General features: G+C 48.8%; 1 protein-coding gene across 2 annotated transcripts in view; it reads right to left on the minus strand.

Annotated features, from left to right (window-relative positions):
* Window positions 1–25,922, minus strand: part of cdkal1 (CDK5 regulatory subunit associated protein 1-like 1) — a 374,306-nt gene that overhangs the window by 247,517 nt on the left and 100,867 nt on the right. For both annotated transcript variants that reach the window (XM_035380803.1, XM_035380794.1), the window contains exons 6-7: window positions 19,378–19,426; window positions 12,168–12,288 (exon numbers count right to left, since the gene is read on the minus strand). In XM_035380803.1, coding sequence (XP_035236694.1) covers window positions 12,168–12,288; window positions 19,378–19,426 — 170 coding nt within the window. The remainder of the gene's footprint in view (window positions 1–12,167; window positions 12,289–19,377; window positions 19,427–25,922) is intronic.

Consider the following 25,922-nt stretch of genomic DNA (forward strand, 5'->3'; position numbering starts at 1 on the left):
CCCCAGCACAACAAGCTGCCTGGAGTCCCCGCACACTACCCCACGGCTCCGTAAACTGGGTTAGCTATCCTCGCAGGTGTTGTTCCAGCCGCAAAGATGGCTTCAGGGGTCACAATTACCGGGTCGTCCTCCGCCTCCCGCCTGACAGACCTCTACATCATCAAGCGCGCATCGTCGTCGTCTCCTCCTCCTCCTCCTCCTCCTCCTCCCCCCCCTTCCTGACACAGTGAGACTCCTGCCACGTTCCCCCCGCTCCGCTCCCCTTTCCGTCTTCCTGCGGCTCGTCTGATTACCCGCTCCGAAAGCTGTCCTCTCCGCGCGTTCTTCCTGCCGCCCCGCGTCGCGCAGCGTGAGCAATGACGGATTCTGCCATTTCCCCCCCAGCATGCACCTCGGCCCCTTCTCTCGCTATTTCCCCGGGCCCGGCGCACACCTTGTTTTTTCGTCCTGTTGTTTTGGTAACTGGGAGAGCATCGTCAAATTCAATTAATGAAATGCTTAAAGTGCCTTTTTGCAACTTACACGCAACCTACAGGCAAAACACTAATCGGGATGCGTTGGGGGGTCCTGTTGTCGAATGGTATTGTAATTGAAAACTTCGCACAACAGCACAACAGATGGTAATGCTCTCAGTTTTGAAAAAGAGAATCAGTCATCAGCAATCTATACATCAGTGTTATACATATTAATCATCCCGGTCTCATCATGTTCGGCAAATGTCTCATAAATTAATGAAGTTTGTTCAAAATCCTACGTAAGGAAACCATAAAGCTCTGTTGGTGAATTAAATAAAAAAGTTTTTCTCCATTTCTGAAAGTTGTACTCTAGGGGTTGGACACAGTTTTGTGGAAAGGATTTTGCATGAGATCAATGATGAGGTCTTAAAAAAATAAGATAAAACAATGACTGGCAAGCTTCCATGCTTATACTAAGCAAAAGATTCAGCAGAAAAACCAGCGAAAAATGGAGGTATACATTAATGAAGTGTGATCTGTAAACCTTTCTAACATTTGCACATTAGTGTTCAGAAGTGTTTGTGGCAGATATAGCCTATATGCTGACAACATGCTGACATTGTCAGAAATCACATCTTCCCATCTATACATAAATCCACCTGATCAATTTAGCTCTCCATTTCAATTTATACACCCACAATCGAAGTGCCCTGATATTGCTACAGGGCATTTGAGGATTCCACATGACTCTGTTGAATTACATTTTTATTTTTAATGGGGAAAAGATTTAATAGGTGTAGAATTAAATTAATTTTAATTTAATTTAATGTAATAGGTGTAAAAATTAATACAAAAATCTAATGAAACTAATATTGTAAATCAATTTGAAATTTAATTGAATTTCATAGGTGTTCCCAGGTGTACCACTGCCAAAACTGCTTAAGACAATATTGTTGACGCTACATCTAACGAACCGAAACGTTAATCACAAATTTCAGTCAAGACTACGAGCTTTGGCAAAACCTAAGAACGACCTGAGGGTTCCCAAAGGCCAGCCAAGAACTGGGGCAAGAAAAGATGGTGGTGTCTTTTCCTTTCTTTTTATTTCCCCAAAGTTTTTGCTCTTAGTTCTTCTTTATTTTTTTTTATTAGCACAATTTAAGCTTTTTATTGGCTTCATATTCACTGTACATCAGAGACTACAATAGTGGCCAGTTGAGCATGCTCCTCCCACTCTCTCTCTCCATTCTCTCTACACTGTCCTGTCCAACTGAAAAAGCTCTAAAAATATATACTTAGATGGTAAAATAGCTGAAGTCAGTCTCGCTCAGTTCACAACAGAAAAAGGGATAATTAAATACCACAAATATCTGGAGCTAATGGATTAATCAATTAATATTAAATTGTACACCTGGCCACCTGCCCTCATTATATCACATAATTCAAATTGACCCATAGAAGTGACCATATTTTCCAGATGGTTCCGTTACAGGTTGCAGGTCAGCTTTTGCCAGATAAATTAGAATAATTAAACCGTCTCTATGAGAAATATATGCAGCGTTATGTTTCAAAAAGGTAGGCCTGCATATACATGTATGGGGACATTTTGTGAGGGCTTTCAGCTGAGTGACTGAGTGAACTCCACTCAGGAAGGGCTGAAGGCGAGCTTCCAGTAGCGCTGGAACTTTCCGCAGCGCCAAAATAAATGTCAAAATACGCCCACGTTTTCACTGTTTAAATCTGGGATACAACCTATGGCTCGACTGTTGATACTGATATTAGTTGATATTTGCAAACCCCCTACACACCGTATAATTTCAAACCTACCGTATGCCTCCCAGTCTGACGAGAGATACCCAAGAGCACACTAATGCGCTTCCATGATAAGCAATGGAAAGGTGTCAAACGTACCGATATGAGCGGTCTTACAGGATAGAGCTTTTCTGTAGGAAGCTGCATAATCAAGCAGGCGGGGGTGCCTGTTCAAAAGTGTTTCCTCATAACAAACACAGCGGTTGCCAGCCAGAATTCAAGCCTGTGGATTACAGTATGATTTTCACTCTCAAAATATCTGTTGTTTTCAACACTTGGTCTGAGCGATCGGCTAAGACAAAGATTTAGTGGATTTACAGCTGGCTTTGGATTGGAAAGCGTCCAATGGGAACGTGCACTGGGAAGGGGAAAGTGTCCAATGGGAATGCGCAGGCCTGCCAGACCATAAGCTAATGCGTTTTACATTTCACATCAGCGTGATTAAAATAAAATATAAACGGGGACGGCAGATAAAAAAATCCCCCTCATTAATTGTTTTCACATCTTTCTGCTGTTGTTTTTGCTTCCTAGCTACTGCAATTCCATTGGGTACTGTTCAAACGTTGAAAAAACGAGGTGTTCTCACAGCGTATTTTTGTGTAAATTCAGTATTTAAAGAGTATGGGATTTTGGAACTCTCGTGCTCACAATACTCTTGTACAGTATGTCCAATAGCATTACCCTGACAAAATATGAAAGCCTTAAAGAATGTTATAAACAACAGATTTTTTTTTTGTTTATTTTTTTAACAGAAACTCTTTACATGCTTAGATTTGTTTCCGGTTTTATGACTGAAAGTTACCAGAACTACTGTATGCGGCGATGCCTGAAGACACACCCCACCATACCCTCAGTGTGTACTCAGTCTCCCGCAAAAGGCACAACGCCCGCGTCCCGTCATGGAGCAGAGTGCACGTGGCCGTCATGTGCTTGTGGTTTTGGAGGGAAAAGTTCACGAAGCATTTGGCCAGCAGCGACATGTTAATGTTGACCTTTGTTTGAAAAGCAGGAGCACGGTTCTCAGAGAGGAGAAATAAAAAAAACAGTCAACTGCATGGGTTCATCTGCTCCCTCCAACATGCTCACAAAACAAAACAAAACAAAACGGCACGTAAGGAGACGCATCTACATTTACGACCGTTCAGATGATGCCCATGTACAGAAGGATGTTTACTGAGGCCGCACACAAAATTTGACCCTGTAACCTACCGGTGCATTTTTCTCAGTGTTACATCACACTGCCACCATTTCGCTTACAGGATTTTGTCATGTGCTGTAGATTACACACACACACACACACACACACACACAGAATGTATAGGACCCCACAGTCCGTATCATACCAGTGCCAGTTTTGGCCGGCAGCAGCACAGGGTGACACATAACAGGCTCCTGCTTCCCCGGAGAAGAGAGGGTTTCAGTAGGCCAGAATCACCACATCTCATCGCTCATTAGCCCCCCCCCCCCCCCCCATGTACTGCATGCCCACTGTCTCCCCCCTATTCATGTCTGTGGGAGCCTCAAGTGCAAATATTATGGCCTGATAAGAAGGTGCAGAGACATCACGTGCTTCTTTAGAAAACACATGCTTGTCTGCACTCTCCCCAACTGATAGCGGGGGTTGCAACAATGAGCACTGGGATATCTATCTATACATGTCGCGCACACAAGATAAACAAGCCCATGTTTAGGTCATGCTTTTTAACAAAGCCGTGATCAAAGCTACCCATCGGTCTGTTAAAAACATGTTAAAAACACGCCAAGGGGAGTCATTCAATGTCACCACATTCCCTCCCAGTTTGCACACATCACAAATGCCTGTGAAGGCTGGGCTATTTAAAAAAAAGGGTGAAGGGGGATAATGGTTGGCAATGGGGGCGGGGGCTGAGGACTGACGGAGGGAGAGGAGAGAAAAAAAAAAAATCCCATAATGCTTAATAATGTTCTTTCCAAATAAAGCAGGGCTCGAGGCCAGAGGAAAGGTCTGAAATGGCGATAAGTAGGAACTGAATGACTGATAGTGTGCCTGAGCAGCGGAGATGGCGAAGCGTAGTTTCGCCCAGGAACAAAGAGTGCTCTATCTAACGAGCCTCCAAATGTCAGCCCTGATGTCACTCCTACCTCAGAAGCAAATTAAAACCGAAAATTGCAATATTTTCGGACGGAGGGGCACGCAAAGACTTTCGTCTGAGCACAGGCCTGGCCCAGTTGTTTTAATATGCAACGTACTCTCCTTTTTTGTTTAAATGAAACGCATAAATATGGAGCCAGTTAGTGGGCCCAAGATGAATGGTTTACTGTCCCCGTCCATGTGATGCTGGTGAAATGTGATGGTTTTTTTTTTTTTTTTCCCTGACGTGAAGCCACAGTTTAATTTTGTGCAATCGCAGACGAACTGAATAGAAAAGCACTTCTAAGAAGCGCTTCACTAAACGGGAGAGTGACATGTCATCTGGTCAAAAGTTTCCACAGTTTAAAGTTGCGAGCGACCTCAGCTGACTGCACGTGGCCGTACTTCAACGGTGAAACAAAACGGAGAAACACCCTGAGGAAATCTTCAGCATGTGACAAGCCCAAACAAACCGACCATAATGAATACCGTCACTGTTTAAAACACGACTTCAACGTCAGCTTTACATTTTCAGTCTGCATTTTTTTTTCCTTCTTCTTTTCTTTTTTTTTTTTCCACATCCAAAAGACAACACATGGTGTAACTGAGAATGCCTTCAGTGAAAAGCAAGCCGAGCAAGTTTTCCATTTCCTTTCAACAGTATGAAAAGAAAGCCCAGCGTGGAACTTTGTTGTGTTCCTCGAGCTGATGCAATCAGCGGGGCGGCGATGCTCTCAGACAGAAAGCTGCTGCACGGAAGCTTATGGCAACTTTTGCAGCCAACGGAGAAACAAATGCGATGTGTACAAATCTACACCCCGCCATCTGGAATCACCGTGTCTGTCTGCCTGCTTAATGCTGGGTTCGTTTAAAAAAAAAAAATAATAAAAAAAAAAAAAAACATGCTGTCGGTGTGCGATTGGCAGGCCCCAAACATGTGACTCTCGCAGCTGTCCATTAGCCGGAGGGGTAAAGTTGCCAGGCAGTGGGTGGAGAAGTTTTCAGAGATCCCACACAGACCAGCGGAGCGCTGCACGTGTCAGGCTTCAGACGTGATAACTCCAACGGCACGGGGTGACTGAGTGCAAGCGAACCACTGCACCGAGACTGGCCTTTTCAGGCTGGAGACACAACAATGAAAAGAAACGTGCTACAGTAACAGTGCAGGCTAATCTATCAATGTATACAGTGGTTTTCATGGCAACTTCCTTAAAAAAAATGTTTACCCCTAATCGTTATTGCAAAAAAACAATTTGGCCTTGCTGAACACCTACAGGCCTCTTATAGTGGATGGCACTCCATAGTGGCATCAAAAACATGGTTCCATAAACCCCGATAACACATTAAAAAACATGGGGGGGGGAAATCCTGCTTATTTACCCTTAATCTGGAGGCAAAAGCCCTATTAAAAAGGAAAAAAAAGGAAAAATCGAGCGTGCCCCGGAATGACACGGAGGTAGCGGGTTAAAACCTCGCCGCCATCTGGCCCCGGCGGAAAGCCCACTATTTTTCAAGCCTATTTAGGGCTGGTGAGTAAGCCTCGCTGCTGCTGCTGCCGGCCTGACTTCTGCAGACTTGCACAAACATTCAGAAAATGTGATTCCATCACGATCACCGCGGTCTGGCAACACGGCGGGGGGAAAGAGTGCCCCGCGGAGGGCATCCGAGGACAGGACCCCTGCACCAGCGCCGTCGCTCCCGGAGAGAGAACCGGGCCGGCCTGGGAAACCGCTCCGAAGGGAGAGGGCGGGATGGGCCAGGAAAAGGGCTGGAGCGGAGGCTCCTGTGCTTCCACGGGACATTTCAGACTCTGGGCAAAGTGTCAGATTACCACTGCTCCCCTGTGGTGCTGAATCAGACCAACCCCGACTGATGTTTATTCTTACATGCAGTATGAGACTCTCCTACGTTATACTGAGGCAGTGAACAAAACAAGGAAACTCAACGGCGTTCCAAAAGTGAAATGATCCGTAATGGCACGGAGCGGCACCTGAATCGGCATTTTCCACTTCCATCCACTAAACACGAGTCCGCTGACTATCTCAGAGAAGTGGCGTCAGGATCCTACCGCAGAATTCCACAAGCCGGTGCATGTGGGCCATGCCGCCTCCGGTGGCCCCACACCCAATTAAAGGGCAGTGTTCAAGCTAAAATTTTGAAAGGATTTACAATGCTGGACTCATGGAGAGGACAATTTTTTTAAAAGACCAGAAATTGTTCTACCAGCTGCAAAGGCAGAAACGCAGAGAAACTGAGGCCTTAAGCCATGCCCCCGACAAAATGCCTTTTTTTAACTCAGCCAATGACATGGCAGCATAAGCCTCCCTGCTGAAAAGAGCCATAACATAACGTAACATAGCAAAAGCTAGTCAGTCTGTGAGTCGACATTCCCACTCCTCAGAACTTACTTGGCTATATAATGGATGCTTTATGGTTTTCACAAGCTATATGGATGTAAGGCTAGCTAAATGACTCAATTTGTTTAATGTACGATACATTTTATTTGTATTACTATTTATATTGCATTTATTTGCAGGTTTAATTTTATTCATGTATGCATTATTGTATGAGTTAACATATTCAGTGCTTTAATGATGTTGCAGACGTGCATTTCTCTGGCTTCACTGCATGTTTGCTGGCTAGCAACATCATACAGTGCACTTCCATACAACTGGGGGGAAATGGCCAGTTTAATAAACTCATTAGCTTCTTTTAACTTGCTAGTTCTCACTATCATTATGCAAGTGTTTGTGCCGATCCTTCTTAATTCTCCTCCTTGCCTGTTCCGGTCCCTTGGACAGTGACCAAGAACTAGTCCACCTAGGCTGAGGGAATTTTCTTACTAGTTTTACACGGCACTATAGCTATCTCACTCTAGGGAAGGCGTGACTAATGTAATTCAAAAAAGGGCCAGTGTTGGTATTTATTTACTTCATTTCATTTAACCCTTATTTAACCAGGAATACCCACTGAGATCAAAATCTCTTTAACACATGGGACCTGGCATAAAAGACAAAGTTAAAACAAGACAGTTCACAATAAAATATCCACTTACTAGATCATTCTACACATTTTATTTCACTGGGGTGTTAATAGAAAAGTTTTGGCATTTTTCTGGCGTTTCCTTTGGTTCACTGCACGTATACATATAGATCAGGGGGGTGGTTTGTAGAGGACTGGAAGTCTACAAGGGCTCATTCATGAAGTCTGTGTATATTCCCAAAAAACCATTTTTTTTTGTGTGAAAAACATAAATGAGTGCCTTATCTGGTGAAAACAAATCTGAGTCTTATTGGGGCGGAGGGCGATTCAAATACTCACCTGTAATGCAAAATGTACAGCTGAATTATTTTAACTTTTCTGATTCTTGCTTTGGTGTTTATACGATTAAACCTTTTGTTGAGTGTGAGGAGAGTGTAGTTAGTTTATGTTTGTACACATGTGGTGTCTGGCTGGAGGAGTAGCAAACACAAAAGATCAGGCTGGACTCCAAGCATCAGCGACAGGTAGGATCGGCAGTTCAAAAGGTCAGGACATAGCAGGGGCAGGGGATGACTGGCAGAACCGTTTAGTCCCTGTCACTGATCACACTACATTAGGCTGTCTGCTGCTCAGGGATTAAGAGGCGCCGCTAAGAAGCTCAGCAGGAAAATTATCCCCCTTACATGCACTCAGATCTGTTGACAGTGACATCTTCTCCTTTATGGTCAAGGAGAAATACAGAAGTTTCCACAGATTTTTTTGCATTAGGCTGTAAAATCAGAAACACACAAAAAGCAAGTAAACAAAGGAGTGTGCTGTATCATTGATATCAGTGCATTTAAATACTTTCAAAAAGTATGAAAGAGTAGCCTATCTGTCCCATTGTTAAAATGGCGTGCAAGCACGTTCTGCACGTAGGCAACGTGCCACGGTGACAGTTCACCTCTTGGTTGAATGCAACTGTTGAGAAAACATCCGCTTATTTGGGGAAAACAGCAGTAAGGTCAGGATGGGTATCGAACAACAACAGCAGCAGCATCCTCGCTGACAGAGAAAATGCATTTTCCCAGCCCACTCTGGGGAAGGGGGGGGGAGGGACAGCCTGGGTAAGAGGAGCAGGATTATTCCCTGCATAAATTTTAAAATGTGGCAAAAAAAAAAAGAAAACGCAAATTTATGCAGCGATACTCTCAAGCAGCAGAGAGCACTTGTTTACGTGCTAGAGGATGTGCGCTCGAAAGAAATGAGTAAGAGCAGCACAGCCACTGAGTCAGCCTGAGCTAACGCGGCCCGTCCACGACAGCCCTGGGTCCTTGTTCGCGCTCTCGCTTACAAGGTGTGATGTCCCTCATCGTTCACATGTCAAAAGCACTCCGGCACAGGGGTAAAAAGACACAGAATATCTGCTGCAAAACTGCTTTCTGCACGCAGCATATGGCAACAGCAATCAGAGCGACATGAGTCACATAGGTCATGCAAGTCCACCCCCTCCACTACATTTACTGTGTTTGACGGCTGCCTCACTCAAGTAAACAAATGGCTGCTGAATCTTCAGACAAATCTAGCATCCTACACCGATGATGTCCCCCTGCGGAAAAAGATTTGGATTGCTGCAAATACAGCGTTCCACACCCGTATTTTCGGATTTAATCATGATAATTAATCAAAAAGAGCAAAGCGAACGGAAGCGTCCCAAAACGACTCGCTGCGACTGCAGGAATCGTACCTGCGTCTCGAGGCGTCTCCTCGTCTAATTTTGTCTCTAACTGGCGCCCAGAGAGAGGGTTGTAATTAACCCGTCGTTATGCAGGGGAATTTGTACCTCGCTGTTGTACAAATTCAAAGATTAAAGGTACAACATCAAAGCGAGAGGAGCCGGTCCCCTCGGTCCCCTTCCCCTCTCCTGGGTGCTGCGACAAACTGACACGAAAAAGACGGCGCCTCTAGACTCATCCGCAGACTCACCCGTCGCACCACACACCGTTTGCTTTTCTGACGTTTGCGATCGAAGAAACTTCTGTTTGGCTAATTGAATCCTGGCTTAATATGGAGGGTCACCACAAAACAGAGCCTCACATTTCTCATTTCTCATGATAGACACAGGGAACACAGTCTCCAGGGGACCTGGAATTTACTTAAACTAGCGTTGTTTACCAGCGGAAACTCTTCGCCTGATAACGTCTGAACGCGTAACAAGATGACCTCCTCGCTACCTCGGGAAACGCCGCTGCCTTTGTTGCCGAAGTACAGACGCGGTGATGAGGTGCACTTAATTTCCATTTAACGAGGGAGAGAATTCTCCAACGGACTCGGGGGGAGGGGAAGCTATTTTTACAGGGAAGAGCAAGCAGCGAGCACCCAGGCTCTCAAAGGAGGAAGCGCGGCTCCCTTTAGAAAGCCTTTAAAGAGACCCATCTCTTCTTATCGGTCCCGGCTATTGCTGTAATTGGAAATGACAGACCCATATAGGTGCAAGGGGCCTGGATATATGAGCTCTGGTCAAAGTGGATACTGGCAAAGTTCAAAGGCGTAACCCGGACAGCCCTTCAGAGCCTCACACCTCTGAAAATAAGAACACAATCACAAGCCAGCAGAGTGATAAATTGGGTTCCATACTTCAGTGATCATTTTATGCTCACATACCCGTATCTGCCCCGAGACCTGCTGTGGCCGGGATCCATTACCGCGTGCAGAGGACACGAGGGCACGAACGGGGGGCTCCCCGACGACGCCGCGGCGGGACACGGGCCGGCCTTGTAAGGCAAACTCAAAAAGTACGGAGGGGCGCGAAAAGAGAAGCTTTATTTACTTTTAAATTGGATTTGGAATTTACCAAATCTGAATCTTTTTTTTGTGTTGGGGGGGGGGGGGGGCTGTGGTGTCTGAGCTTCAGAAATGAAGGCTAAGGGGTTTGGGGTACGGCAGGGAGGTGGGAGGGATAGACAATATAAAGTCGCTTTGCAGGAGAGATGAGTCCAATCTCTGGTGTGGAGGGTGTTGTGTCGAATGCATTGGACAAGGCTGATTGTGGAAATCAGAGGAGCTAAGGGCCGGTCCGGCTGGCTGGCTGGCTGAGCGGGGGGGCCCCGCGGCGAAGACCAATAAACAGAGAGGAGACTGTCCGGCTGAGGAGGAACATGAGCAGGAATACTGATGGCTTCAGGCTCCCTCGCCCCCGGGCCCCGTCCCCTGGCTCAAAGGTCCGCGGGCCCTGCGGCGGCAGGTTAAGAGCCGCGCAGGTGGCGGGGCTCCCGAATTACAGCCCCCACCCTTCCCCCCCGCTGTTCTCAGCCCCGCCGTGGGGGTCAGGGGTCGCGGCTCTGTGCAGGAAACCGAAAATGAACTGGCTGTTCTCTCCGCACAATGGCATGCTCTCTGCCCACGGGCCGCGGGGTCCTGACCCCCGCCCGCCTCCTCTAACGCGTGTCAGAGTGTGCACATGTTCTCAGCCAAACGGGAGAGGACAGGGGCCTTTTTCCTGGGAGCTCTGCGGCTCTTTTTAATGAATCTGATTTGAGCGATTTCTCGCTCGTAGAGGAAAGGGTTTTTTTCGCGAGTCGACAGCCGTCCGGCAAACGGCCCTTCGGGGTGGCACGTAATTGGTCGGGGGTATCGCCCAGGGAGACGGGGGTGTCGTCGCGGGCGCGCTCTCCGTCTCGCCGCACGAGGGCGACTCCTGTGGCCGTCTCGGGGCCTGCAGTCCGCCCGAGGGGTTCAATCAAGCGTCTTATTATAACTTCCCTCCTCAGAGAGCCCGGGAGAAAAGCAGTCAGAGGAAGTCTTGGGGGAAATCCGCGCGTCTACTTTCTTCTCTTCCCCCAAGGAGCTGAGGCCACTCCGGCTGTTCTACTGATCAAACAAACCGGCGAGGAGCTCTTTCCCCATTTTAGACAAATAGCGGGAAATTATCAGGGATGAGCACTTTGCATTGCGTTTCGGAAGCTTTGCGCCTGCTGACGCAGTCCACCTTCAGCCTGAACCCACAACCCTCTCCCTGGCTTTTAAAATACACGCCAGAAGAACGTCTGTCTGAGCTTTGCAGAAGGAAAAGCGCAAACCATTTACCATCTTAACCTTGCTGAAGGAGAACTGTTCCTTTACAGAGAACTTTCCAGAGTCTGGCGCACAAGGCCAGACAAGTGACAAGCTCAGAAAGTTTAATGGAGTTCAGTGACTCTTCAATGGAGAGCAAAAAGGCGCATTATTACAGGTAGAGCTATTTGCCCGCTGACAGACAGTAAAATGTGCGGCATTAAATGAATGGTGATAGAGTACATTTTATTCCTATAAAAACTGTCAAATTTGGATTAATGCATTTTAGAGCTGATTCTACATTTCAAATTTCTGACAATTCACCAAATACCTACCTCCAGTTTCTCCCAGTGCTACACAGCAAAGTGCCTGATTTGTATTTCTAAAAAAAATTAGGCTTGTCACACTCATTTAAAGTCGACATCACTTTCTGTTTGAGTTCAGAGGAATCCAATTAAAGCCCTGAAATAGTGGGAGTCACCTGCAGCTCGATAATGAAATAATAAGCAAAGCAAACAGATTTGATTCTCAAACACAGGCACGTACACGCACGCGCACACACACACACACACACGCACGCACGCACACACACACAGTCTGAAAATGATACAATCAAAAGCCCCGAGGGGTTCAGATCATTTCGGTTTCAAAGGGGGACCCTGGGGGGAGCAGGGAGCCCGCCACGACGCCGAGCTGTGTCGGCGGGAAGGCAAGAGAAATTGAATTCTCAGGTGATGCTGAATATTTTATGAGAGAGGTTTTTGAAAACAGCTTACCCGGTATTGATGGAAATGATTTCTATCAGTGGGTTCTTCCTAATCTTCGGCAAATCCAATCGCGCTCCCCCCAACCGCTTTCCATTATCCTTTTTCTGACCCAACAGGCGCACCGAGTGACCTTCAAATGAAACATATAAATACTAGTCATAACACTTCACCAGAATACATTACCCAGAGCTAATGCACAGCCACCCCCCCACCCACCCCAACCCAACCCGCTCCCAGCGTCGCTGTAGGCCTGAGCAGAGGGGGATTTATTTACATTGTTGGTTGGACAAAAGGCTGAAATGCCTCTTTGGCAACTTGGCGAGGTTTTCTCTCGGGAAGGACGACCTGGCAGAGAGCCGCGGACGGCGGCGTTCGCTGGGCCCGTCCGCCGCAGCCTCGCATGCGGACAGGAACACTTACGATCGAGGGAGGGAAAAAAAGGCGCAGACGCAAAGCGTTGTGTGGTTTCTATGCACGAGTCTCTTTTCTCTGGCGTGCGTGCGGCCTGCGCTGCAGTGAAAACTGAAGGAACGCATACCGAGCGGCAGCGGGGACGAAGCGTCGCGCCCCGGGGATGAACGCAGTACAGAGCCACGAGGACATCGTGTTGCGGTGCCCGGGAAAACGGCATCTCCACGACAATGCGCGCCTACCCTTTCAATTCCAAATTACGAAGGTTAAGGGAGGAAATTATGCACTAGGGCAGTTCCAAGAGCTCGAGAGCTTTGGACTGAACACGCAGTGCTGTATTCCTGTTCGGAGTTCAGGCCGTCTCTTAGCGATGCCACCGAGACAGGCGCACAACGTGAGCCTCGATCGGCAGCACGCGTGGACCGGCGGGGCTGCAAAAGGCACCGTCCCCGTTCCGGGGTCCGTCCCATTCCCGAAACGCGTACTGACGGCGCGACCTGCGGCTGCGCCTGTGGCGCGCCTGCGGCTTAGCGTGGAAACCGGGGGCCTTTGCCAAACTGCTTTACACGCAGGGCCGCTCGCCTATTTCCCAAGGTTCTTTGCTACGCACGGGACAGCGTTCTCCATCGACTATCCGCTGGGTACGAGGAAAAAAATGAACACCTCAGACAGCGCGAGCGTCATCTTGAGGCCACCGAACGGCGGAGCGGTACAACCGCGCTGAAACCCCAAAAATTCAATTTCAGGGTTTCCCTGAACGAGACGCCCTGGGTAACAAACGATTTTAACGGCCCGCGGCCCGAGCTCCGCGTCGCCGGCCCATCTCAATAAACGTGTTTACCAGAGTTGACCCGCAGCGGTAATTATTTTACCGCGACGCGGAGACGGTGACTGATAAACGCCACGAAACCCGGCTCCCCTTTCTCCCTTATAAATTTAACAAGACGCAAACCAATTTTGGCCATAAAGTCCGATTACTCCACGACTCCTACCTCCAGCGCTGCGGCACGCAGGTGAGGATGAGGTGGGGTGGTGGGGGGGGGGGGGCAGACAGGGCGAGAAACAGAACAAACGCACGCCGACCCGCGAGGATCTCTTGTAAGTGCCGGGACTTTCTTCGGCGCTTTTTAATAAAGCAGCGCGGGAGATGAATCCGATAACAAGGCGGCTAATGCCTTTCATTGTGTCAAAAGTTCACGCCGCTGGTCCGATTGCACCACTCACATCACGGGGAGAATTTAATTACATCCCCGCGCCTTTATGCATTCAGAAGTACGTGCCGTGAACTAATAACATTCGCTAAATAATTCACACAGCCCATCTACATGCAAATAATTGGGCCGAAAAAAAAAAAAAAAACCTCATGCTAAAGGTATAACAAGTAATTTTCTGATTCATTGGTTCAGTGAGAAGTCATGGATCTGAAACCATTGTGTTCTCCCCCCCCCCCCCCCCCCGCACACATCTTCCCTTTTTTTAAACAGATAAACAGAGGGAGCTCCAGAGACACTGAGCCTGCCCCTGCCCAACTGCATTCCCATTAATATTTCATACGGCAGGTAAGAGTGTGATTGCGAGAACACCAGTCAATGCCTCACTCGGGGGACCGGCGGACCAGGGGGGAGCGTTTAAACGCACCCCTTTTCAAAATGAGCCCCGGAGAGAGAAAAGGCACTGAGCAGCATCTGTCATTTCTGTCAGCTGGATCCCCCCCCCCCTGCCGACCCCCCGCCCACGTATGTTCTGAAGTGACAAATCCAGCGAAACCTTCATTTCCTAAAAGGCCTACTCCACACACAGAGGACAGGAATGCATTATCTGGTTCAATTCCTTACGCGGGCACATTATCTCCCCCCCCCCTCGCAGACACAAATCGCGTTCCGTTTTTAATAATGTGTGCATTTATTCTGAGGCCTTTATACAAAATGGGCCCCTAAATCGATGCCTTGCTCACGCTATCCGTACGCTAGACGCGACCGTGTGCCACCGCAGGGCGTCGGTATAAACCGGGAAGGCTAATAAACGGAACGTTCCAGTAGGACCAACGTTCCCCATCGCACTCTCAACAGGTGCTCCAGTGAGCACGCACACGCACGGTGTTTATGGTAATAGAGTCTATTATCTTTTAAATAGACCAATGTCAGGAAGCCTGAAACTGATGTGTTGCTAAACATTTTCTCCAGTTCACATTCCTGATATACCTCTTTCAATCATTCTCTCCATTTTTTGAAAAGTTGTCAAATGGAAAGCTGTAATATTCTCTGATTTTAAAAAACATTAATGCAGTGAGGCAGCTGCACTGACGATGGTAAGGTAAGACTGTTTTAAAAATTTTTTTAAAAGACACCAGTTTCTGAGTAAACCAGATCAGAGTTTGGTGCCCGAATGGTATTTACATAGCACAGATAAACACAATCTGTGCCTGGGTTTCAAATTTTTGGGTTTTTGGCAAATCTTTGCATTTTCACATGCTTAGCAACTTACTCACAGGGAGAATCCTTCAAATTCTATTTTTTATGCAGTAGTGATACAAGTACACATTTTCCCCTGTCCTGCCTTGCCATCGTCATATCGCTACCTCAGACCCTATTCATAAACTGAAATAGGTCTCCAGTTCAAGCCCCACCTACTGAAAACCAATTATCCAATCAAATGTCAAACTCAGGTGGGACCACCTTTATGTTAGGTGCAAGAGGTCCTTTCTCTCATTCCAGGCACACCGCACTAATCCCTTCTTTAGGTCCTGTCAGAACGGCCATCTTCAGGGGTCTGGCAGCCCCCGGCAGGAGGCTCACACAGCAACACAAGCGTGTGCACTGTGAAAATCAGTATGCGGTCGATGTCCACACGCGTGGGTCAGTACTGCGATGAAGAGTATTTACGGGTGGCCAGATTACATATAACCGCTTCAGTGAGGCTGACCAGGCTGGGATAGAATCGTGTTCCCAACCATCTTCAGAGCATGTTGCATCAAATACCGAGAACAACTGGGTCTCAGTAGGACTGAGGGCGAAGAAGCCCTCTTTCACAAGGGAGCAAGCATTTGTACTCAACAGGGCTAAAGACGTGACCGAAAGAATCCAGAAAAGCTCTCAATCATCACAAGCATGCAGTGTCCCAAATAAGGAAAAGGTACTGCATGTGTAACGATTCAGGATTAAATGTGAAAACACACCGCTGAAATTTTGGGCCATTTTGTATCTGCTAGTGCAGATGTACACAACAAATGTATGTTTCCGGGTTGCATGTCAACTTCTGGCCTTAATGACTTAATCAGTCCTAACATTTACACCATCTGACATTTTAGCTACATGAATGACAGCCAAAGACAGTTTTTTTTACACTATATGAAAAGTTTTACTATGATCTAATCTGCAACAGAACCAGTGTTGGTGTGTACAGCCAATTTAGGCATGTCAAACTGGACCAAGGCATGGAACGGTACCTAGAATCTGGAAGCAGGTAGCTGGCCCTATACGGAGCGTTAAAATGCTTTATGGACATAATAACCAGGCCGTAGCTAATCGCGGTTTTTTTTCCGGCCTAAACAAAAGATACGTATTGAGCCGATCGGAAGGTCAAGGCCTCCGCAAACAGCCTTCCTGCAGCCTTGATAAAACCAGCGAGCGCATTCCTGGGGCGGGCAAAGCCATAAGCCATGGGGGAGCCAAGGGCACCAGCCTCGCCGTGTAAGAAGGGAGCTCGGAGGGTGGCTTTTTTCACCATGTAATTCTCAAGCTAACAACCATTCTCGGGCAAGAGAGGGGACCGTTCTTAAAAACTGCAATTTTTTAGTTTTTATTCTTTTTTTTTTTTTTTTTTGCTCTGGGCTCTCATCGCTTCTCGCTGCAGGACGCTGGAGGCCGTTTCCCCCCCCCCCACTTTTTCATTCCCCTCTTTTGTGATGCGGTGGTTTGGTAAACTTGGCGGGGGTCAGGATTGGCCACTCATGGCCGCACTCACAGGCCCGCTAGCGCTTTACGAGCAGGAACAGTGGGAGGCTGTGCACTGCTTCACCATCAGAAATATCACCGCTAAGAAAAAACGAGGAAACTGATGGGGGTTTTTTTTTGGTTATTTTGTAAATATGTGTGTGTGTGTGTATATATAATAACTGTGTGTGTTAATAACTATTCTCTTTCTGGTTTTGTTTGTTAAAAAAAAAACAAGAAAGATTTAGCTTTCACTACACGCCTGGAGCCTGAATGCTTGGAACAACGGAGAGGGGGGGGAGGCAAGACGGAAGGGAGAAAGAAAGATTTCTGAAAGGAAGGCCGGGTGTGGTAAAGAACACGCAGAATCTGGAGCAGCGAGGCTGCAGCGAACCGGACAGCGCCGGTCTCTCCCCCCACCCCCCCACCCACAGCGCCGACAGCAGCGGTCCCCCAAAGCGGGGCGGGGAAAGCTCCCTCCCGGGCGGCGGCGCGTGGACACGGCGGGCAGGCGGGCGAGCGAGCGAGCGGCTGGGAGAGAAGCCGCTTGTCGCTCTGGGCCAGGTGCCCGCTGAAAGCGTCCCGTTCGCAATAAATCACATGGCGGGGGGGGGGGGGGACGGGGGGGGGACGGCGCCCGATTACCAGATGGATCTGCCTCCCCCGAAAATTAACCCAGGGGTCCCGCTTTCCAAAGCTGACACAACAGATGCTTTTGTCTGATGCGTGTAGACAAAACAGCAGTGCTGATGCGAGAGGAACCATCTTCAGAGAAAGATACGAAATAACGCACGTCCACGGGACAGAGAGCGAGGCAGATCTCGGCGCGGTCACAAACTCGCCGTCCCTTGCCCCCCGTCTCACCCCCGCCTGTCACGCAGACAGAGGAGCTCAAGGTCAGGCGTGATGCGTTCTCAGAGCGCCTCGCGCCGCCATTCGTCTCCCGTCTCCCGGTGAAAACCTCCCCCGGTCTGAGCGCGTGTGATGGACTCTCCCGCTCCTGCCACCGTTGACTTTTACAGTCGCGGAGCCAGGAGGCACCATTACGCTCCGCCGGCTCCGCCGCGGCCGGCTGCCAGTCCCGCGGTTCCCATACGTCTCAGGGAACGCGCGCGCATTAGGGGGATTTATCGCATAAATTGTCGGACCTCTGCGACGGCCCATGTCTAATGTATCTTCAAAAAAAACCTGAAAAAATAAGGAACGAGGCCCGCTGTAGTTTATCATCCTTAAATGCACTCTATAAATCGAATATCTGGCTCTAATAAACAGCTTAAGGGGTTTACTTGCTGATTACATCATGGCTGGCCATCAGGTCCAGACAGGGATATTAAATTCCCAAATAAGGAGATTGAATATTCAGATGCATTTGCAAACACGACTTAAGAAAATATCACCAAAATCCACAGGCCAGTGCTCATTCATTCTTCTGACATGACTTACGACACACACACAGACAGACACTACAGCCCACCGACACACTTAAAGTATACACACAAACTACACCACAAACAGAACTGGAATACACACAAAGACACAAGACAGAAACACACCACACACAGACAGACACACACACACACGTAGAGTGTGTACACTTAAAGCATACTCATAAATTGCAGCACACAGAATTAGAAACAGTGACAATAGACTTCCAGTACACACACACACAACACACACCACTCACACATACACACGCACAGCAAAAAATGTAAAAAAAAAACAATCCCTCCAGTTCACGCAGCTCATATAGTTAGAAGGAAGCGACAGTTTAAAAGATCATCGGTTATAAAGCGCCACGTGTAACAAAATTGGCTCCCGGACCATTTAACTGTGATGCAATTAGTCATTCATAGAGCACTGAGGGGTTTCAAAAAGGACGCGAGCTCCCTCCGACGCAGGGCTAATAAAGCCATGCGCTTTCACGCATCCACAAACACAGGAGCCAAGGCCCCAATTAAGCGCAGAGCTATTATTCGCTGGACAGGCTCAGCACCCGCACTGCCCCAGTCTGTCTCTGCGCTGCGGGGACCGGACCCAGATGATCGCGCAAAGCCGGCGACCGCCCCTCTCAGCCGCTAGCGACCGCTGCGCCGCCAAACCAGGGGTTTCACCTGCCACCCAAATTTTAACACACTGGTGGCAAGCCTTGCAGCCCCTAGATGCCCCCTTTACTGGAAGTGGGGCTGTGGTGAGCCAGCTCAAGGCTTCGAGGGTCGCTTAGGTTTGGTTTACTGCTCTTCGGCGGCACAAGCTAAAAATCTGACTTGCGTATGTGAAGTGGACGACTAGCTGGCCTGCTCTCGCTATCTTTACGCGGCTACGAGATGCAGACGCTGAGGTCTTCAGCTTACGCAAGCTGTGTACACGTGGCTGATTCGCAGGAAGAGGAAAGGCTAGCGCAAAAACAAAAGGCAGCCGAGAAAACTAGCGGCTACTAGCCGCCAGAGGTAAGCAGCCTCCAAAACAGCAGAGATTAGCATTCTGCTAATTAGCATTCTGCCTTTCTCAAATGGTAACCTGCACAAGGCCAGAGAAGAGAGAGATGCATTTATCAGTGGCAACATCTGACGTGCACTCAAATTCTCAGATAAACTCATCGAAGCAGATTAAAGTCTCCTTTGTAAGGTGATGCAATTCCGTCTGCTCCTTCTCGTGATGCTGGAGATTTCCCAGTTGAAATACGGCACCTTCATCAGAAGCAAGGCAGGCGTGTTTCACCAACTCGAGTGTGAAAAACGTTACGGACAAGAAACTACCGCGTTACGGAAAACGGTAGAAAGCCGAAGACGCGGTGCGCCCAACGGCAGTCAGCTGTGAATAAGAGTGCGTGATGCAACCGTGGCGACGGTCGTTCACAGGGGTATTGGGAGACTCACCTTTCACTGCCTCGTCCACCACCTCCACCACTCGGTCAATCTGCTGCACCTGCGAGAGAGGAGAGACGTGCCCACGTCAGAGGTGTGCAGAAACCCACGCTCGGCACGCATCTTTTAGCCCCGCCTCTTCCTGTAACTGGCTTCGGCAGGATGTACTGGAGTGTGGGACGCTGTGGACCGGCTGGGAGCCAGTACGGAATGCCCGCCCAACTCCCCCGTCATTGGTCCCATCTCCTCACCAATATCACACCCTTCCCGATAACCTGGCCTACTTACATGAGGCTTTTATTCTGAGCCATACATATGTGTGTGTGTATGTGTGTGTGTGCGCGCATGTCTTTCCAATTAAAAATACTTAAGCAGTCAAAAAATGGTAACTACCTGGCTTGAGTTAGTGGATACTTTAGTTTCAGAAAGCACTGACACAGGAAAACCCACAGCCAGTTAGTCAGGGCACCAAATCAAAAGTGTGGTTAGACCATATCATTTATGAGCTTAGCCAATGACCTCACTCTGTCTTACACAGTTCTCAGAATTTTACATTTTGCTTATTTATAGGGAAGGATATTTTCTGACGCAATTAAACACCTTGTGCCCCACAATTTATACACCCGATTCCACATCCAGTACCCACTAAACAAACAAGTCCGCCCCTAACATCAGCCATACCTTGCACATAAATGTAGGCTGGGAAAAGGCAGCCACCTTCACTCCATGACTTACGTTCCTGTTTATAAATATGAAAGGCAGTGAACGGATGATGTCTTCCTGACAGCATCAGTATTGTAATTATCAGGATTATTAGGCAATTAAAGACCCCCAACGACAAAGGAGTGAGCCATTACGGCTCTAATTGGTTGCTTATGGGGAAAGGCAATGACTGTGACAGAGAAAACCTGACAGATTCCACAAGGAAAAAAAAAAGGCGCCGTTGATGGATTCTGATGATGTGCGTTCATTGTCACGGAGACCAAATTACCAGAGGTGTGGCAGGCCTGTCACCCGCAAGGTCGCTTGTGTGATTAGCCTCGAGCTTGATGGAGGGAGCAGTCACGACCGCGCTCGGCTGTTCCAGGGCCGTTTCTGAATTTGTTCAGAAAGAGCGCCGGCGTCAGATTGCTTCTGTGTGGAGAGCACAAAATGGCTGCCGTGCATCACCCAGGTGGGTGCTACACGTTGGTGGTGGGTGAGGTGAGTTCTCACTCATCACTGTAAAGAACGTTGAGCATCTGGAAAAGTGCTATAAATGCAATGACTCACTCCTTCATTCTGGGCCTTCTGCGTTTGTGGGAAAGAGTTTGTAACTTGGAAGCTTCCCATTTTCATTAAAGACAAGCTGAGCGACAGCCAATTTCAACTGCCGGCGAGATTGCCCTGCGGGTTCTATCACTGGTAAGCTGTCACCCTCACCTTGTGTTGTAGGTACTAGCAGCAGGTAGGTGCACTGCCTCCCTGTAGGGCTTCCATTTCCAAAACTTAATCCAGATGACACTATCATTCCGTTACCTTTCTAACTTTCTTACTGTCAATACAGCGATGAGACAGTGAGGTCTTGAGAACTTTCTTCAGACAGGCATTTTGCAGAGGCCCAAATCAAATTTCTTCACATATCCAAAGCGTATCTGACCTTATCCTTGAAGCCTAAACAAAAACTAGTAACGTGAAACAAAACCAATTTGTCTGCCGTCCAAACAAAGCTAATGTGTAGGCAATTACTGACATACAGTATTTGAACCAATCAAAAGGTTTTTTTGCTCTCCACACCAAACCACAGACATTACATTAAATCACTGAGTAAAGGACAGCGTGTGGTAGTCGCGCTCATTCCTGAGCCCCAGAACAGGCCGTGGACCTCACAGCGTTCAAATTCCCGCCCGCTTAGCAAATGAATAATGAAAGAAGGTTTAATTGCTTCTTAGTGCTGAAATGCACACCACGTCCTGACCCAAACTCGCTGGCAGCGCGGTCCTGGGATAGTGCATAATGCACTAATGTGTACACGCGTTCCTCGCTGTGAGGGCGATCGTCTTTAATTGGAACCTTTACATTGTTTTAAAGGATCAAACGGCGCCTCCTCGTTAATTCGCTCAGTAATTGGTGGGCCGAAAAACCGTTTTCAGTCCCGTACTTGAATTTCAGCTCGAAACTCTCTCTGGCAGAGGCAGGAAACCAGAGCTGAGCCTGCACCCATCCTGCTGTTGCCACTGACAGAGGCTCAACGCAATCCTGCTCCAGACAACCTTCAGCGGCCTCAATCAAAGCCTGTTTCTTTAGCTGTTATGAAGCAGGTAGCATCTGAGGTAACAACAACACGAGAGCAGCAACACCAGCACTCAACTTCAAAAACACTCGAGCAGACGGAATTAGTTTTATTAGCACGACGGTACGCTCTTCGCTGAGGACGCTCTTTAATGTGGTGCCGTGGAAGGGTTAGACAGACACACAAAGGGGCCCGACTGTGGCGGAGAAGGAAAAGGGAATTAAAACCCACAGCAAGAGCAGAAGGCGGAAGCAGAGCCGCGTGCGGCTTCCCCAGCCGCAGACAGCGCGGCTGGGAAAACTGAGAAAGGACCGGAGCTCACGGGAGAGGCCCAGCCAACACGGCCGGCAACGCGCACGCAGAGAAGACCTCAAAATGGGGGGGGGGGGCAAACAATTTCGAAAACATCTCGGTAAAATAAAAAAATAAATAAAAGGCAAGAGAGATAAAAGGGAAAGCTCCCATTGCCATGTTATTTCTGCATGGGGAATGGGAGATTGTCCAATCTGAAGTCTGGCATTAAGGGGAATAAATATCAGTTGTGCCCGGCGCCCCGCCGTCAAATAGGCAGAGCAGCGGGCACCTCGCTCCAGCCCAGGAAGCGCGTTTCTGTCGATGTTGCCGCGGGCACAGAGCCGCCATCGCTCGGGTACGGCTGGAAAAAGGCTTCTCGGGGTGGCGTTCCGCGTTCGGACGTGCGGGGAAAACTGAATCAATTTCCCCCCAATGGGACAGCAATCTCCGTCCGCTACGAACAGCGGGTTTTCAAAGCTCGTTGGGGCCGGCTGGGACCGGCTCCCCATCGCAGCGGCCGCAATTTAACCTGCAAACACAGCCACACTTCCACTTACAGGTAAACGGGAACAAGTAATTTCACTGAAGTGGTAGCCGTCTACACCGCGAGAAGCCGCAGCACAACATGTGAATGAAAAGCACACCAAAGAGCTCGTGCAGAAAGCTGCACTTTCCTCCGGCGTCCCAGGGGTAAAGGCGCTCACCACGAGCGCGGGCTGGGGCCCTACAGTGGCAGGTTTGAGTAACTCAGTCCATACAGGTGCATGCTGGGCCCCACGGTGGCAGGTCTGAGTGGCTCAGTCCATACAGGTGCTCACTACAGGAGCAGGACTGGGCCCTACGGTGGCAGGTTTGAGTGGCTCAGTCCACACAGGTGCTCAGTACAGGAGCAGGACTGGGCCCTACGGTGGCAGGTTTGAGTGGCTCAGTCCACACAGGTGCAGACTGGGCCCCACGGCGGCAGGTCTGAGTGGCCCAGTCCATACAGGTGCTCACTGCAGGAGCAGGCTGGGCCCCACGGCGGCAGGTCTGAGTGGCTCAGTCCATACAGGTGCTCACTGCAGGAGCAGGCTGGGCCCTACAGTGTCAGGTTTGAGTGGCTCAGTCCATACAGGTGCATGCTGGGCCCCACGGTGGCAGGTCTGAGTGGCTCAGTCCATACAGGTGCTCACTACAGGAGCAGGCTGGGCCCTACGGTGGCAGGTTTGAGTGGCTCAGTCCATACAGGTGCTCACTGCAGGAGCAGGCTGGGCCCTACAGTGTCAGGTTTGAGTGGCTCAGCCCATACCGGTGCTCACTACAGGAGCATGCTGGGCCCCACAGTGTCAGGTTTGAGTGGCTCAGTCCATACAGGTGCTCACTACAGGTGCATGCTGGGCCCCACAGTGTCAGGTTTGAGTGGCTCAGTCCATACAGGTGCTCACTACAGGAGCAGACTGGGCCCTACGGTGGCAGGTTTGAATGGCTCAGTCCATACAGGTGCATGCTGGGCCCCACGGCGGCAGGTTTGAGTGGCTCAGTCCATACAGGTGCTCACTACAGGACTGACTGTGGCAGGTTGTGCATCGGCAGGACACAACTGGCTGCATCCGTCCACGGCAGTTTGAAAAAAAAGTCACTGCTAAAAAAAAAAACTGTCATGCCCACAGACAATATCACTTATCGTGAAAACACGATATGGCACCTCAGCCGCAAACCGGAAAAAACTCACCATCTCACAGATCAGAGAAGGGTACGGACAGCACCTCTACTGGGGATTCCAAATTGGAAAGGTAACGGGGTGGTAGGGAGATTTCAAAGAGAGATAGGCATCACACTAAAATACACCAGACACCACAGAGGGCAAAATGTTCTTATTCCAAACTGGTCTGAGGAACCAGATAACATTGACCCAGTTCTTACTCATTTTCTTCATCTGAGGAAAAATAAACCTTCTTTTGAGCCAAAGTTCTGAAACTCGGTTACAGTGCAGCCGGCTTCCCCCCCCCCCCCAATCCGGGGCCTAATTGTCTCTGCGTGCCTGAATGAAGTGTCGCCGGGCGACCGATCCATAGCGCCGCCGGCCGGGGTCCTCGGCGCTCTCTCTGACAGCGGGGCGGGAGCCAGCGTGGGGCCGCTGCCATTTGGGCCCGCTGGCGTTCCCGCGGCCGACCCGCTGCGCGCGGAGATGAGCAGCCGGCGCTCCCGTCCCCGCCCGCTCCCTCTCATCACCGCCGCCCCGCGGCTCGGCGGATCGATACGCTTTTCAGGGGGGGGAACCGCACTTAGCCGTCTGCAGGCCCTCCTTTTAACTTCGCTTGAGAGCAGGAGCAGGGGCCCGCTGGGGCCGGCGGTTCTTTGTGGCCTTCGCCTCTGTCGCCGCGCCGCGGCCGGTGTGACATTTACCTCGGCTTTCTCCGAGCGCCGCGGCGGCAGCGGCGGCGGCGGGGGCGGGGCTTTTTTTGGGCCGGAGAGAGAGAAAAACCCCGCCGCTGTTTTGTCGGCGGACGGACCGCAGAAGGCTTCGGGGGTGGCGCCGTTCTGGCCGAAAAGTCTTTCGGTTCTTCTGCCGGGGGGTTCGGCGAGCTGCTGACAAACTCTGCTGGGGCGGCTGAAGAAAGGAGACGAACGCCACGCCAGCATCTTCACCTCTCCACCCGTTCCATTATCGAAACGCAAGCTTCGGCTAAAACCTCCACGGGAGAGGAGCTGCACACCCCAGGTCTACTCACGCCTTTATTCGGAAGCACGCCCGTGCGTAGAGAGGGGCTTGTAAAATACGGACAGAATCGTTCTCATATTCAGACTGAACTGCGAAAGCAGAGCTTTAAAAACTCCATTCAGAAACCTGAAATATTGGAAAATTCCTTCTCTGAGGCAGCTGTGCCTGAGAAAACGCAGAGCTTTGGAACGGTCTCGCTGTTTGAAAAGTGAAATGATTATGAGCTTAGTCTCCATTAAAAAAAAGTAAGGCTTCAACCCAGTTTGAGACAACAGGACGTTAGCCTGGACCAATTCAGACCGACATCCAGAAAGAAGGAGATTGCTCCGGCTTCTACCGTGTTATGGTGTTCTGTGTGCAACCTGAATCCTCACTAGAACAACAAACACGTCTGTGTGATCAAGGCCAACTGTCTAAACAATGAAAATCTCAGCCTTATTCACTGTGGAGTATAATAAACCTATGCATCAATTAAGTATTCATCTCTTCAGGAAAAACATGGACATTCAGTATACTGCAAATGTAAATATAATGCTCATTTTAATAATTTTAATTATCTTTCATTTCAAGTTAATAATATATGGCCAGTCTTGGGATGACTGAAATGTCTACATTCATCATTCAGCGTGTCTGCTTAATAAACATGAATCCCTTGCATCAGCTTAAATACTATACCATGAATAATGTAATTAGACTCAATAAACAAGGCTATTGTCATATTTAAACAACTGCAAACAATTAATGAGATTGAAAGGCAGACGTTTTACCATGGGCTAAGAGGAAAACAGCTGGCAAGTTGATCACAAGTTCACAAGTTTCAGTTTGTGTTCGGTGTAAAGCGTTGATTATTCTAAAACATCGCTGAAAACTCAGCTTCTAGGACGTGCAGAGCCGTTGCTGCAATATGCAAAACACCGAAACCATTTGCATAACATGGAATTATGACAAAGAGAATGGTCTTGAGAAAACTGCTGCTGCTGATTTAACACAGACCTCTCACTGGCTCCAACTTCCTTATCAGTCCTTAAAAAAAACTATAAAATTTCCTAAAAATCCATAAATAATAAGCTAAATAAATAGAATAAGCACACTCACTTATACAGTCATATATTACCACTGTACACATCTAAATGGGAATACATTTAGATATAAGGGCAAGGTATTTGTAGACTGTACACAAGCTGATGAAACAAACCAGGAGAGAAAGGCTGCTGAAAGATATAGCTGCTGGAAACATCAGGTAACTGACTCTTCCAAGCAGGCACCCAGGACTCCACACAGTGCCCCTGA

Source organism: Anguilla anguilla, chromosome 1 (assembly GCF_013347855.1).
Source record: "Anguilla anguilla isolate fAngAng1 chromosome 1, fAngAng1.pri, whole genome shotgun sequence".
NCBI lineage: Eukaryota > Metazoa > Chordata > Actinopteri > Anguilliformes > Anguillidae > Anguilla > Anguilla anguilla.